At 42.9% G+C, this 15,547-nt stretch overlaps 1 protein-coding gene across 1 annotated transcript; it reads right to left on the bottom strand.

Moving 5' to 3' along the window:
* Positions 1-11,154: 11,154 nt before the first annotated feature.
* On the bottom strand, positions 11,155-14,549 carry wdr54 (WD repeat domain 54; the record flags this gene model as incomplete). The annotated part of the gene is made up of 10 exons (XM_080852054.1): positions 14,473-14,549; positions 13,628-13,880; positions 13,449-13,511; positions 13,298-13,364; positions 13,127-13,183; positions 12,897-13,024; positions 12,689-12,789; positions 12,362-12,524; positions 11,958-12,032; positions 11,155-11,286 (listed from the first exon to the last, which is right to left on the bottom strand). Exons 2-10 carry the CDS (start codon positions 13,850-13,852, stop codon positions 11,155-11,157), a joined length of 1,011 nt encoding a protein of 336 aa, XP_080708180.1. The 5' UTR covers positions 13,853-13,880; positions 14,473-14,549.
* Between the last annotated feature and the right edge of the window lie 998 nt (positions 14,550-15,547).

The raw sequence follows: 15,547 nt of genomic DNA, 5'->3' as shown, positions 1-15,547 counted from the left end.
TAAAGACCAGCCAGACCATTTGGCTGTGAAGAGGCTCCTCCATAGGTGAACACATCCAGTGGATCAGATCAATTATGTTCATTTATCATATAAGATTTGTGTTTTAAAATTTTGGTTTACATTCATAAGTGTGGAACTGAACACTCAATCTGTGTGATATTCCTGAATCAAACTAAGAGGAGATGGATATCAAAGGCAAGAGACTTCAAGAACAGTGTGTTATTTCCCAGGATTGTTAATTGTCTGCCTCTCTCCTTTGTGTTGCTTTGTTGCAGAAACAGAACATCACCTGGGATTTTAAAATGTGTTTTCACACTTATCAAAGCCAGGCATGCTTTTGTGTGCTTGTTTTGCGTTTGTGTGTGTGTGTGTGTGTGTGTGTGTGTGTGTGTGTGTGTGCGTGCGTGCATGCGTGCGTGCGTGTGTGTGCATGTGTCATATATCCTCCTACCTTCCCAAATATCTGCCAGAACACAAACACATATTTACTGTCACATCCCAATTCTACCATTTAAATCTGACTTAACCCCTTATAGTATACATGACTCATATTTCACGATAGGGAATAAAGATATATCAGGTTAAAGTTGATCAGGGCCTCGTTTCCCGATAACGACGTATTTTAACGGTCTACGTGGATTTTTAAGATATAGTAGACTCAGTAACACTTTCTATTTACGAGCGTTTCCCGAACATCATCTTAAAGTCAGGTGCACGAGCGCAACGTGCACGAGTTCTTAAGTATATCTTAAGAGCTGTTTACGTCAGTAACGGCGAACAACGCCCCTGGATAAGGTGTCGAGGGGGTTGAAGCGTACGTCATGCGTGACTGTATGAGCTATGAAACTAGCGATTTAAAAAAAGTTTCAATGAAGAACATGGTTGCAAATATATATGTATACAACTGTGTAGAGCACGAAACAAGACTGTCGTCATTTTTAAATTAATTATAAGCCAAAAATACTTACATGTAATGTATTTAGCATCTAGCTAGAAAGCTACCATATAAGCCAATGGAGTGGTGGCATAAGCGCTAATTGAGCCTTAAAACTACTGTTTGAAAGCTTCAGTTAAGACATACATACTCTGCATCGGTCGCGTAGCACATTTCAGATCAAACCGAGTCATTATAAACATATAAAAAGTTGTGTAGATAGCTTTATTAATGTAAAATATTCCTCACTTCAAGGTCATGTTTTTTTTTTAAATTCCCCTTTCTTCCGAACGACGGGCGAACGACGCCCCTGGTGGATTGCATCGCTAAGTGTGAAGTTAAGTGTGAAGTTAAGTGTGAAGTTCACTAAGTGTGAAGTTACTACTGGTCCTGACCACACGTAGAATTCTTCTCAGCGAAAGAACAATTTAAGCTAAGTGCGGCGTCGGGAAACTGCTCTGCAACGTAGGATCCCTTTTACGACCGATTTCAAGTGCTTTTTCGCGTTCGGGAAACGAGGCCCAGTTTATCAGAGTCAGCTTCTTCCTAACTCACTCACAGAACACCAATTGTTGGTTCTCTGTATCAGTTACTGATCACTGGGGGGGTCTAACTCCAGGTTGCCTTATGGTTTTCACCAATTAGACATAAATTAGCTATAGCCTAATGGTTGCTATCATGATTGAAAGTGTTTACTCAATTACTTTCCTCTCATTTTATCACAGTATTTCTTACTTTAACACAGGGCAATCAAGGTAAAATCCATTTCAACATTTGAAAATCAAATTCGTTTGAAAATGTGTCTGTGTCTTTACTCTTACCTTTGAGACAAAGACTGAAGTATGATTTACTTCCATTACCACTCCCTCTTGACCTGTGTTTAACCTCATTACCAAAAACACCTTCCTGAGTTTCTTAATGCACAGCTTCTCTATTTCCCCCATAACATTGCTAAACCCCATGACAAGGTCACACAGTGGCAGTTAATGGTTTATGAGCTCTTAGCTTGTTTTCTACATTAGTAACATTAGTTCAGTCCCCTTTTTTACTTAAGCTCCACTTAGGGGCAGATGAGCAAATGGGAAACATTTGTGTTTGCACTCCATTAAGACTAGAGGCTCTGATATGTTTGATCAGTTACATCACTGCCATGCGTAGGAGGGTCACTTGCAGACAGCCTGCACAGAATTAACGTCTGGATCTGTGTCGCGATACAAACCCTGCAGTGGCTATGGGGTTTTGGCCTATGAGCATCCAGCAGTAGTTTATCAGGCAGGTATTAGACAGTTTAGAGAACTTCCATGCTTATCAGAGATGAAAGTCACTGACCCAGACTTTTAACACACAAAAGTCTAGAGTAATTTGCTTTGAGTATGGTCAAATGTTCAGCTCAACAGTTTTGCTCAGCACTCAATATCATGATAACACCACCTTCGCCCATAATATATGACACAGTTATTACAAATATAGAACACAAGTACCAGAATCTCACACACACATAGCTGTTGTTCCACTTACAGACACGTCTGGTGCAAGAACTTTGGATAGGCTAGTTAGTTATGGTAAATCTCTGAAAACGCATCAAAGAGTATCAACCGCAAGTCTGACTTCTCACCTATGTGAAAAATGAGGTTACCTAGTCTCAGCTGGTGTGCATGTACTTGTGTATATGAGAGCATAAACCAGGTCAGGTTTCTGCACACTGGAGCATGATTGAGAGCTGAGGGCATGCGGTGGCTTGTGTGTTGCTGCTGCAGGGATTGGAGAGTAGACTGCAGATAAGTGACAGGACAGCTGGGACACACAGTGTACAGTTCCTGGTCACACACTACTCTTAATGACATGTTATGCAATTCTAACCCATGAAAGCCTGTTTTGAAAAACACATGGGCACAGACACACAGCATCTCTGCCAGCAGAGGACCCGTCTGTGTTATAGAATGGTGAAATAATGGATTTTGTTTTTTGGATATGACAGGGAAATAACACAACGCGGCTTTGATTCTTTTCTTTTAACACATGCACATATTATTCATCACTAGTCTATTAACATGAATGATAGGAAAGATTTGCTGACCAAGCTGTCACAAAGCAGAGGTTTTAGAACAAACCACTCCATTCCTCCGTCCCTATACTCCTCACTTGTGTTGAAGCTTGTTGGTTGAAGGCCTGGGTTCGTTATACTTCAGGAAAGGCAAAAAAAAACACACTATTAATTTCCAATCAAAGACTGGTAAATCACGTTACTTTTGAGCAATGGAAGAGGTCTTTTCAAGCATACTTCTCAGGTTTTTGGTGTTACCACTGGCTTATCCTTTTCCATCGCAGTAGAGTGTTATCCAAAGGTTTGATGTCAATGTAATGTGTTTAATTACACCCTCACCCAACAAAACACTAAACACTTAACATTATCATATGATGGTTTGTAAGTGTGGCCCTAATTATCAACATAACCATATTGTTTATGGGGATGTTTTGTGGTGCAATTTCACATTAAGTCTTTGTGAGCTGTGAACTGGGAATAGCGGTGACTATTATAAGTTATAGTAGAGGAAAAGCCTTGTAGCTATAGAGCAACTGTGTACAGACAGTACAGAACAGTCTGGGAGCTGAACTCTTACTTTGTACCTGACAGCTAACAATTGTGCCCTTGGCATTTGGGTGCCCCCTTGGTGCCCTTGATGCTGTCATCACTGGGCCTTTGGGCATGACTGAGAAAGAGCCATTCTCTGAAGATAACGGAGAAATGTCAAGACATTGCTGCCACCAGCAAAAAAGTGATACTTTTGAAGGATTTCCCACACAAAATAACCCCCAATCTGTGAAAGGACATCACCTTATTCAACAGTCATATGATTCAAGGCCGTCTCTTGAACGAGGAAGCCTTGTGTCACATGCAGTAAAATATGTGCACAGTCCACTGAGACAATCTAGTTTATTGAACACAGAAGACTCGGTCTGAGTCCGCTTTTGCATCACTTCCAGCTATTTTCACATGATATTCTGTGATTTGTGGATATGTCTGCTACAAGTTTGAGTTCTGCAGATTGATATGGCCTCCCTGGTTCTACCCAGTTCAAATAGTTCTGGCTTTTGACTAATTGATTTTAAAATACTACTAGCATCTCAGCATGCTTACTAAATAAACTAACTTTAAGCAAGGGGTTATTCACCAATGTACACTGACAAGAAATAATTGCCCTGTTCAATCAGTTTTTCATTTTCCAGTCGTGGCAGTTCTTTCTCTGTTATAGAAAAATGGCCATCCCAGACCAGACAATAATGGTTCCCCATCAACTGCTTATGCGCTAATCCCCACTGAGAACCACCAGGCTGCCCTCTGCAGCTCTGAGGGCATCTGTTTGCCAGCTCCTGAGCCGACACTGAGCCCCCTCATGCCCCGCAAGGCTGACCTTTACCATGTTCTGGTCTGACTGAAGCAGGCAAGCCAGAGGGTACGGTAATACAGCAAGGAAACTGGTGGCAGGTGCTGTTGTGTCTTCAGTCTCTTAAAGCTAACCTTACTGTTGACTATGAAAAGCCCACAACAAAACCTCAAAGAGAACTAGTGTGCTGTATTTCCCTCTCACTGATGCTAACAATGTGTGCTGTTGGTAGAATCACAAGTTCAGGTAGCCTTTCTAAGGAAACGACCAGAAAACGACTAGAAAATGATGGGAATCTTGGAAATCGACAAGAAATAACAAACGGCTGCCAGTGACTTAAGTAGACAGCGTCTGTGCTGTCCCCATCTACCCCTAAACCCACTGCCTCCAGCCAGGCCCACTGCTAGGCAACACCATTTGCTAACAGATGGCAAATGCAGCTCATGTTTATCTAGCGCAAATTTACCCAAGACAGGATGCTCCCTCTGATAGAACACTGTCATCATTTAAAGAAGGAGAAGGTTCGGTGTGTGTGTGTGTGTGTGTGTGTGTGTGTGTGTGTGTGTGTGTGTGTGTGTGTGTGTGTGTGTGTGTGTGTGTGTGTGTGTGTGTGTGTGTGTGTGTGTGTGTGTGTGTGTGTGTGTGTGTGTGTGTGTGTGTGTGTGTGTGTGTGTGTGTGTGTGTAGCTGGGAGGGCACTGACGCCTGACAAATGGGCAAATGTTAACTCTATGACCAAAGACATTTCTAAATACTGAGAGAGCTAATGCATAATCCTGTACCTAGGAGTGGCCTAATTCCTTAACTATTGTTGTGGCGTTTGCTAGATACTACAGTATGTGTCATAGTTTTGCTATTCTAAGTAAGGATACTTCTATGCAAAAGTTTCCATAAAGGCAAAACAATGCAGGCAGGTACTTCTGACAGGCCTTGCCTTACAGTTTGGGATCTCTGAATGGTCATGAATGGTCCAGAAATATGCGAACTTTTGATGTTAGGCAATGAGTCAACAAGAAACAAATCTTTCCTGTTTATTCTAAACACCCAAAACAAAAACAGTAAAACGTTTCTTTGTTTGTTTTGTATTTTTTAATCTAAGTGAATGAATGCCATGAATGCCTTTTTCTTGTGACACCTAGATCCACCCAACAACCAACAACCTCACAGTCAACAGCACTCTGACCAACTGTGTTGTGAACAAACATCCTAATCGACCTGTACCACACCCTGGGCAGAGGATTATCACACCACAGGGTAACAAAATTGGTATTACAAGACAAGAGAGTTTGAGAGATGGTTCGTCCTCTTTTCCTTTAGCTATGAGGCAATGCCGTTAAAATTAGTACAATTAGCATGAGGAATAACAGCTTGAAGGATGAGTGTGTGTGTGTGTGTGTGTGTTTCAATGGTTGTGCATGTCTGTGAGTGTGTGTGTGTGTGTGTGTGTGTGTGTGTTGGTGTGTCTGTGTGTGTGTGTGTGTGTGTGTGTGTGTGTGTGTGTGTGTGTGTGTGTGTGTGCACACATGCCTCTCGTTCTCTCGAGAGGGAAAACTGAAATAAACCAAATGAATCATCAGCAGTGTGTCATGTGACAACACCTCTCTCACTTTGCCAGTCATCCTTCCCTCAATGCATTCCATGTTCCCTCTCTCTCTCCTTCAGTCCTTCTCTCTCTCTCTCTCTCTCTCTCTCTCTCTCTTTCTCTCTGGACAGGCAGGCTATTTAAACTGTGCTTACACAGGGCAGCTGGTTGCCTCATGCCTCTGTGGTCTGTCTGTACTGTGGCAGACAGGATGGGTATTAGACTGTCTATCCCCCTGCTAAGGAGTCTGCCCAAAAGGCTTTGGACAAAAACCTTGGCAGGAGTTAGATCATCTTATTCTACATCCACTATGCTTCTGGCTGATTACAGCACACCCTTGCCATGCTTGCCTTGGGCCCATACCTCTGGCTGTGTTTGTTTGAAATAAAGCTGCTTTTTTAATACTGAAGAATGCTTCATTCTCTTCACTCCATTCTACAATTTGAGTTATACACAGGAAAAGATGTTCCTTGTGCTATTGGTTGGTTGGGGACTTCCCACAGTGGCCATATCTCTCACTGTCACACACAAGTACTCATACCCAACAACCTAGCCTAAGTATTATTACATAACAACATGCACTTCAACCATCAAACTAACACTTTATAATACTTAACAACAACAACAACAACAAAGATGCCTTTGTAAGCATTTCACTGCGGTTGTCAAGGTGGCACGCTCCTTCATCAGTGTTCCGTTAAAGTAGGCCAACAACACCTCCAGAAGACTCAACAGTGGTGCCTGGCTTCCCAGACCAACCCTCTGCATACTCATGATGGGTTGGGACATAGCAATTCCAGAGAAAACAATAGATACACAACTTAAGATACACCTCGAGCATTACCGAGCCCCACAACAACCATGACCAGTCCAATCGTGTTCTTCAGCTATGCTTGGGTCCATTTGCCTGTGGCTCTAAGTATGCCATTTTCAGCCATACTTATGCTCCATAAATGAAGGTCACTCCAAGTATGGCCTCCTCAGCTATACCCATGCCCTGCTGATACAGGCTCTAGGTATGCAAAAAAAGATCTTGCAAAGTATGCCAGAGTATGATTCCAACAACAGGCTTCTTCACGTATTACCGGTTAATTTGCATGTCCCCAAAGCTGTGTTTACAGCCATACCACACTGAGCACGCCCAATCTCGGAAGCTAAACTAAGCTGTGCTGGGCCTGGTTAGTACTTGGATGGCAGACTAACCAGGGAATACCAGGTGTGTAAACTGAAGCTGGGTGGGCCAATCCCTCGCTCAGTGGATTAACTGGATTACTGAACCATCGAGAACAAGTGGATACCAAATCGGGTGGACACTTGCTATCGATGGCCTATGCTCTATTATGGAGTGAGAAGGCAAACAACAACTAAGAGTCTGTGAGCGCCTCAGCCATAACCTCTGGCTCAGCAGCCTTAGAAGTGTTGTGGTTGTTTTAGCCACAGAGCCTCTAACATCAACCTCCACTGGTCTTGCGTATGCTTGGCAACCATGTAACTTCCGCTACCAGCTCTGCATACTCTAGCGCCTTCCTTTCAAAGGCTTCCTGAATCGCATCTTGAAAGAGAATGGTTAACTCAATAAAATAAACAATGCGTTCACATTCAGAACACAACACCATGTCTGGTCTCGTAGTAGACAGAACAGTACACTGTAGAATACATTGTGCCTTCCGGCATCAGCCAGTAATCCCAATCCTGGGCTTTACTCCATTTTTCAAGGGCTGTTTGTCCGTGCTTGGTGTCCACTTTTCGGCCCTTATTCTTATACACCTTAGACTAGGACATTGTATTCTACTTCAGCCCTTCACAATCCCACCACTGTCTTCCTCAACCTGAAGAGTGGATTTGGTGAAGACCCCCACCCAGCTTTTCTCGTTCCTCTGTAAAATACCCCCACCATCTCTCGTCTTCCTCCGTCTTCTTCTCCGCTCATCTCTGTTCCCCCATGTTCCCTTTACATTTTCTCTGCCACCGTGGTCCTCCACATATGCATCTTACCTCAAAGTCAAAGTACCTGATCATCCTTCTTCCCTCTTTCCTCCGTGATTCCTCCCATCTCTCACCTTTCAGGAGTGTTCATATGTTGACCCAGTTTTTCTTTCACTGTCTACAAACTCACTGCCCCCAACTAAATCGGGAAGTGTCTCTGGAACTGGTTTGCTGGAACGGATATGTTTTGAACCCATCACATGATCAGAGGCTAAATAATTTATTTTTGACTGAGCCGTTCTAGAATGTTTACTTTAATGTGTTTGAGCCATTTCAGTGTTGGTTTAGCCTTGTGTAATTGTACTACTGGCAGGTAATCCCCCTTCCAATCCTTAGTTTTAAAACAGACTGCAACAGACTTTCTTGTGATATTCTGTACATTTTATTTCCATTCATCCTCCCTTCAATTCTTAAAAGTTTTCCAGTACCTGCAATCAACATATATCCCCACAGTTTGAGTTTACCACTGCCATATTTTGACAGTGGTGGCAGCGTCACCGGTTAATAACTTCCTCTGATGCTTGTTTGGGGGACAGCCTTTTCTACAAAGCATCTGGGTGGTGTGAAGCAACTTCAACCTTATTCATATGGATCCAGTAGTGCTCAGTGGGACAACACTTAAGCATTTAAATAATTTAGTCTTCATTCCCTCTGTTATTTCACAACCTGGCTGATGACCCTTAGACTGAATGATTTTTACATCCAGGAGATCTTTCCTTTACATAATTATGGTCAGCTATGGTCAATAAAGTGACACCTCTGTATCAACTGTGAAGAATTTGACATCTGCCTTAATCTGGAACTCAAAAACACAGGGGAAGTAGTAGGCCTATATTTCCATTTTTATCAGATATTATCAGACAAATAATTTATTTTGCCTTTGAAAATATACTAGACCATAAATGTTCACAAACATAATAATGATCGGGAAATTATGTGTAAGTATGTTTAGTAATTGTGAAAATGGTGGTGATTTTCAGGGGGCTTGTATACTTTTGCAAGCCACTGTACTCTGCCTTCATCACTTGTGTCTTTGGGAAAAGCATTCAGACTATTTTTATGACTTCCACATGCCAGGAATAAATAGTATGAACTGACACATCACGCCATTTACCCCGCGGCATGAATGGTGGGTATTTAACCAACGTGGACAGACCCGGAGGCCTGCCGAAATGAGCAAAGAGCACTAATGAATTTGCATGATGGTGTTAGTTACCTCAGCCGCCTCAAAGCACAGTGACCTTAAAACCCTCCCTCACCCTCTGCATCTGCCTCTTTCCCCCTCTCTCGGACTGGGCAGTGTTACATAATCCCATTACAGTCCCAACCAGCCGGCGGACAGATAGGACATATCATTGACGTTTGCACCTTTAACCCCTCCACCCACGGGTACAAAACCACACACAGACGTGCATGCCAGCACACACTCACTCACACACACACACACACACACACTCATTCACACGTACACATACACACACATGTACACACACACTCACACATACACACGAGTGTACACACACACACACATACACAGGAACACACCCAGACACACAAAGACTCTCGCACACACACTCGCACACACACACACACACACACACACACACACACACACACACACACACACACACACACACACACACACACACACACACACACAGTGTTATCACTCTTTAAAGGCTAAACAGAGATGGGGTTTTAAGGCTTACAGATCACTGCTGAACTGAGTGCTGATGTTGTGATGCTGCCCTGGCAGTAAGGGTAGACTTTCTGACACATGACTGGTGCTGTGTGTTTACTGTCATCTCCTGCTTAAGATAACCTTGCAAGAATTTGGTGACCTCTGAACTACAAAAGGGCACATCTGCCTGTTAAGCAATCCTTCTCTATCTCTCACACACAAACACACACAAACACACACACAAATTAGTCAACCAAAATTACTCTTATAAACCCATGAAACAGCATTTCACTTGTTGAGGTCATAAAAAAACATTTCCACTGCTATAAAATACTGCAAGAAAAACACAGGATTTGCTGACAGATTGTTATTGCATTGACCTAATGAAGATCTCCACCTAGTGGTGAATATTTGAGCGGCAGGCTCCATAACCAGTGAACTGAGAAACTACAACATCTATGAAAGGTCTGAAAAGGTCATCAGCAATCCACACAGACAGACTTCATATGCAGTAACATTCCTTTATTAACGTATGCAAACATATTAATAATAATCTGTGTAAAACGTCATTGGTCTCTGAAAACTAAGGAAACATTCAGTGCTGGAATGCACAAGTGACAGTACTTAACATATACACCCACAACATGTTTCATACAACACATTTAATCTAAAGTACATAGTACTCTGTGGAATCAGTCCTCCTCTGTGTATTTATTTAGTTTACAATGAAATTCAGCCAAATCTTGTGTAGCTGCTAATAAATATTCCAATATTCCAAGCAATACAGGGACCTGAAGGTTGAATATGTAAACCGCTGAAGGTTGAATATGCAAACCGCTGAATGTTCTATGTTGATACATTTACAACATACTCTAAATCCTCTGACCTTTCACAGTTATTACAGGGAATGAACACTCTGACCTTTCCCATTCTCTACAGACGACGCTGGAGTCTTTTAGCCTCAGAACTAGCCGTGTGGCACCTACAACACGTGTCATTCCTACAATATTAATCAGGTGAGGGCTCACGCTGGGCCACCAAAGCAATCTGTAGCAAACTGGAATTGTTTCTGCCCAGAGGAATATCTCAACGTATAGAGGTATACCACCAGTATAGAGGTATAAACACAACGATCAGAAGGCAAAAGGAAAAAGAAAATCCACACACTTGCTTCTGATTGCTGTTTTCCCCTGTATGCTGTATAAAAACTCATCCAACGCAGTTCATCAAAAGTCGAGAGCATTTTCTCTTGATCGCCCTCATTCCTGCATATTCACCAGCAAGTATCACTTGTGAATAAGATTGTGGATAAATGTCTGATTGTCAGGGTGCTGTATATCCAGTGTTTCAACCCATTTGAATCACCTTCAGATTTCTAGAAAAGAATGATGACTTGCTTGCAAATTGAAGCATAAAAAACATGAATGCCAATAAGGCATGTCCTTATTGATCGACACTACTGTTTTCCCACTGCCTGGACAACTCCACTTGCCTGAACTTTGTGTGAGTGTGTGTGTGTGTGTGTGTGTGTGCTTGCGTGTATGTTCTCAGATATAGAAACCATTTTTTTGCATCCGTGTGCCTCTCTAGCCTTGTGTGTAGCGGATGATCTCAGTGAGGTCATAGCCAGTGACTGCAAAAGCATAGCCGTCCCCGTCACAGAACTTGGCCCCGCAGATCTGGGTGTCTGTCACACACTCGTTGTACATGTGCTCGATCTGAGGGGGGGAAAGCAGGAGAAGAGTATGACTGACTGACAAACAGATTGTACCCTTGACTGGAGAGAGACAGTGTTGTGGTGTGATGAGTATAAATACTTGTGTGTCCATAAATATTCATATGGAAACAATCTGGTTCAATACACTTAATATGAGCACAATATGGACAATGCTGTGTCAACATCAGGGGGGACCGTATTTAAAGGGTTAGCTTCAGACAGTGAGCATCAGCTATTTTGGTGCCAGTAGCTGTCCAGGATCTTTTCAATCATTTGCCTGTGTGGCCAATCAGTGTAGGGGTTTTGTGGTCGTTAGTCATGTGCCATTAGCAAGTCAGTCAATTGGCTCTTTATAAGTTTGTTGTGCCAAAACTGAGCACCACGAACCAAGATGTCAGGAGTCAATTTCATACTTCCAGGGCAGAAGTAACTAGCATAGCACCGGCCATTTAAATGAAGGGGAGTAGGAATCCACCATCTACACTTCCATATAATACCTCCATGGTTAAGGCTAGTACTTCCAGTTCAATAAACATTAAAAGAGTGAGCTGAGAAACACAGACTCAAATTAACCATCCTCCCAACGCTGACACGTAACATGGAACACACACATGGAACAAATATGCTACAGCACTAACTGGAAGAGGATAAAAGGCGCTGGACTTGGCTTACCTCTACATTGTTGGTCTCAGGAGTCATGCTCAGGTGCCACACTCTCACAAGAGAGTCCTCAGCTGCGGACAGGAGCTTTGAACAGACACAGAGGAGCAAAAGGTCAAGTAAAAACAACTATTAGAGAACAGCAAGAGGTTTTTCAAATCAGATGGGTTCCCCTTCATCCGTGTTAATGTCCATTATCAAAGTGCTTAAAACATATTGGTAAATGTGTGGTCTTTCAGAAACATAATAAATATCAGACAGTAAAAAGACGTAAAAAAATATCTAAGAATTTCAGATAAAAAGAGAGCCTTGTAGCAGCAGATTGGCTGACTAAATGATATCCCTCAATATAGTGTTTACTGGAATGAATACACATAGATGAACTTAAACTGAAACTATCAGGCACTCTCCCTCACCAGTCCAGTGAAGGGGGCGATGTCCAGTGAGTATATCCAGCGGGCGTGTGCGTTGACCTCTGCATGGAGGATCCCAGTGACAGCCTCATAGAGACGGATCTGTCCCGTGCCATACCCCGCCACCACTGTGCCTTTCCACAGCTTCACGGAGGAGCAGCACATACTGCAGAAGACAAGAGGATTTCTCTTACCAACCAATAATAACAGGTATTATCAAGACATGACTATGAGAGAGGATATACAGTTTTAGATGATGAGAGAACAACAACAGCAAGGTACAAAAATACAATTATCATTGAAACTGACAACAAAGTGTTCCACACTTACTCGAAACCTGGAATCTTATTGAGGAGTTGGAAATCTTCACCTGATTTCCACACACAGAGAAGCCCTGAATCATCTGCGCTGACCAAATCAGCTATGCACTCCTGAGAGAGGGGCGACAGGTAAGTGGTTAGGGCCACTGCGGCAGCACCAGGGACAGTGACACTTTCCAACTGTTGTAACATGATGAAGGCTAATGAAATTCAATCACCAGGCTGCCGGAGCACTCAGACGCCATGTCTGTGATGGATTCTTTGTGCTCCTCAAGAACTTCAGACAGGGTGATGTTGCTGCCTTTGCTGGGGACATCAAACACCAACACAGAGCCGGTCGAAGTGCCTGTTAGGTGACGGAAAAAACACAAAACAGCGGTGGTGAATCTGAATGCCTTCATTTTTGATTGTCTTCACACACTTCAAAGAGTGTCCACTGGTAACTCACCAACACAGATGTAATTCTCCCTGACTGCTGCAATGCCCCGTGCAAAAACTGCCTGGTCTAAGACAGAAATAAAGTAATGAATACACACTCAAACCAACACAAAGAGCATAAGCTAGGAAATGTCAGCTGTCCACAGGGCTGAGCTTTAACAGCTGCAGGGTGTGTGGCTACCTGTAGGTGTTTCAGGAGATTCCAACGCATGCCAGTACACCATTATGGATCCGTCAGACTCGTACATCTAGGTAGTGTGTAAAGCAAGACAAGTTCAGACACTCAACTCAGGAGGGAGATGGTACTCAGTCACAACATGCCAACACCTCACCTGTATCCCTCGCTGGGAGGTGAGCACAAGGAGGTCACGGGACGGGAGCACGCACCATGCGGCCTGATGGAAACAGATGACGGATTTAAGAATTCACAATGATATGACTATCATCAAACAGGTGGAGATATTCCTGTCCCTGCTCCACAGGTGACAACTATCAGATGAGAACATTTTACCTGCATGATGAGGGAGGAGCTGGTGGCGACGGTGCCTTCTTTAGACTGTAGCTGACGATGCGAGTAGTTGAGACTGTCCCAGGACGCGCTGACCATGTTAACCACATTGGCGTGCACCACCGCAAAGTAGGTGAGAGAGCGGGGTGCGATGCGCAGCACGCTGAGGTTGTTGTAGAGCGCAGACGCGCTGCTCTTGATTTGAATGCTCTTTTCTTTGTGATACATATTTACTGTTGCTTTGAGTCGTTAATGTCTGTGTTAAAAAAAATAACAGTAAAGCATAGTGAATTAAGCAACGTCAATACTGCAATTTTGAGACAGAAAGACTTGCATAATCATGACAGTTTGCTAGAGATCTAATCAAAGGTGTTTGTAGAGAAAGCAACTGACAAATCGGATTTAATTCCCTGTGATGTTAACAAACACTGGGTAACGGACTGGCCTTAAGTTTAGGCCTATTTACAGGTTGACAACAAACGTTAGGCTAATCTATTCAGGCTAGCAAGCTTACAGCCTGAAGATTTATCAGCGAACATTACGGAGCTAGCTTTCATGATTGAAGCTATCATTACGGACCTCATCACAAAACCTCGAACTGAAAAAAAGTGAAGTTACTATCTTACAGCAATATCACTTTGTGCATTTCAAGTTAACTTTGCATTTTAAAGAAGCAACAGGCTGCCCACCCAACATTAAGGTATTTGTCCTGCTCAGCTCATGTAGCAACAGTGAAGCTATTTATCGCTATAATGTATACAAAATAAGACTGCTATTCTAGCTAGCTGGCTACCTATCTAGATTTCAAAACACATTGGGCACACTGATAAAAGAGGTGATAAACAAACCTGAAATCGTTCATGTATTTGTCAACTGGCGTCCTTTGCAGCCATAGTGACCATAGACCTCTCTTGGCGTAGGGTGGTGGCGGTGGAGGTGCAGTGGTGGGAGCAGATGGATGTGACGTCGGTTCACTGAATCCCACTGGCGTTCTGGTGCTTAGCAACCATGTGCCTGGTAACCATGGAATTGCTCTTAGCAGTAGGAGCGAAATGTCGGCTAGTAAGTTAGCCTTAAGATTTAAATGTCTGAAACGGCTTGTTGAGTAAAGCTGTCCGTCGTCCAGCATCTGGACATCAGATTCCGCATTTATCACGAGGTAAAGTACACAGACTAGTAAATATTTCAGTTACATCTCCAGAAAGGCTCCTTATGCTGACAGGCAAATCTAGAATTCTGACACGTCGTCAACAGAGTGCTTTGGGTTTGTATCGATACCGAAATTGGCTAGCTAACATTGTATTAAGTTGTACTTTACTCATTCTGTCACCCAGCTTATAATGCAGCAGTTTTTAGTTAACTCAGGAGAAATGGGAAGTTGATTCCCTCCATAGTTCTCATTGAGACCATCAGAAGCACACCTCTCATTTCCCCCCTCAAAACACGCATACTATCTATTCTAGATGGCTAGCTTTAGATACTAGCTAACTTCCATAATACAAAACAAATGCTGAAAGAAAGTATGAGTCCGATTTAGTACGTCATGGTGTATTTGTTATTTTAACCAAAATGCACTTATTATTTATTAAATAAATACAACTTAAGTAGCTCTGTAGTTAGGCTTCTAATATTTATGTTACCCTCTAAGTATATTGTAAATATGCCCCCTCTATTAGCAATAATGTCTCGAGCTGCATCTAAGAATCGTGCTGATAAAGGACGTGGTCCTGCCACCCCAGCACCAGCTCCTCCTTCATCCCACTGCCAGGATGTTGTGGACATCATCCCAGGTCGCCTCACACAATCCTTCTGGATGACCATGGTTGCACAGGAGGAGGGGGAGGAGGTTGTGAGAGATATTCTGGATGACCTTATGAGTCATGTCATGGAGAAGTGCAAGGAAGTGTACCTGAAGCAACAGGT

This window comes from Sprattus sprattus (genome assembly GCF_963457725.1).
Source record: "Sprattus sprattus genome assembly, chromosome: 15".
NCBI lineage: Eukaryota > Metazoa > Chordata > Actinopteri > Clupeiformes > Clupeidae > Sprattus > Sprattus sprattus.
This window is presented reverse-complemented; position numbering and strand designations above follow the sequence as displayed.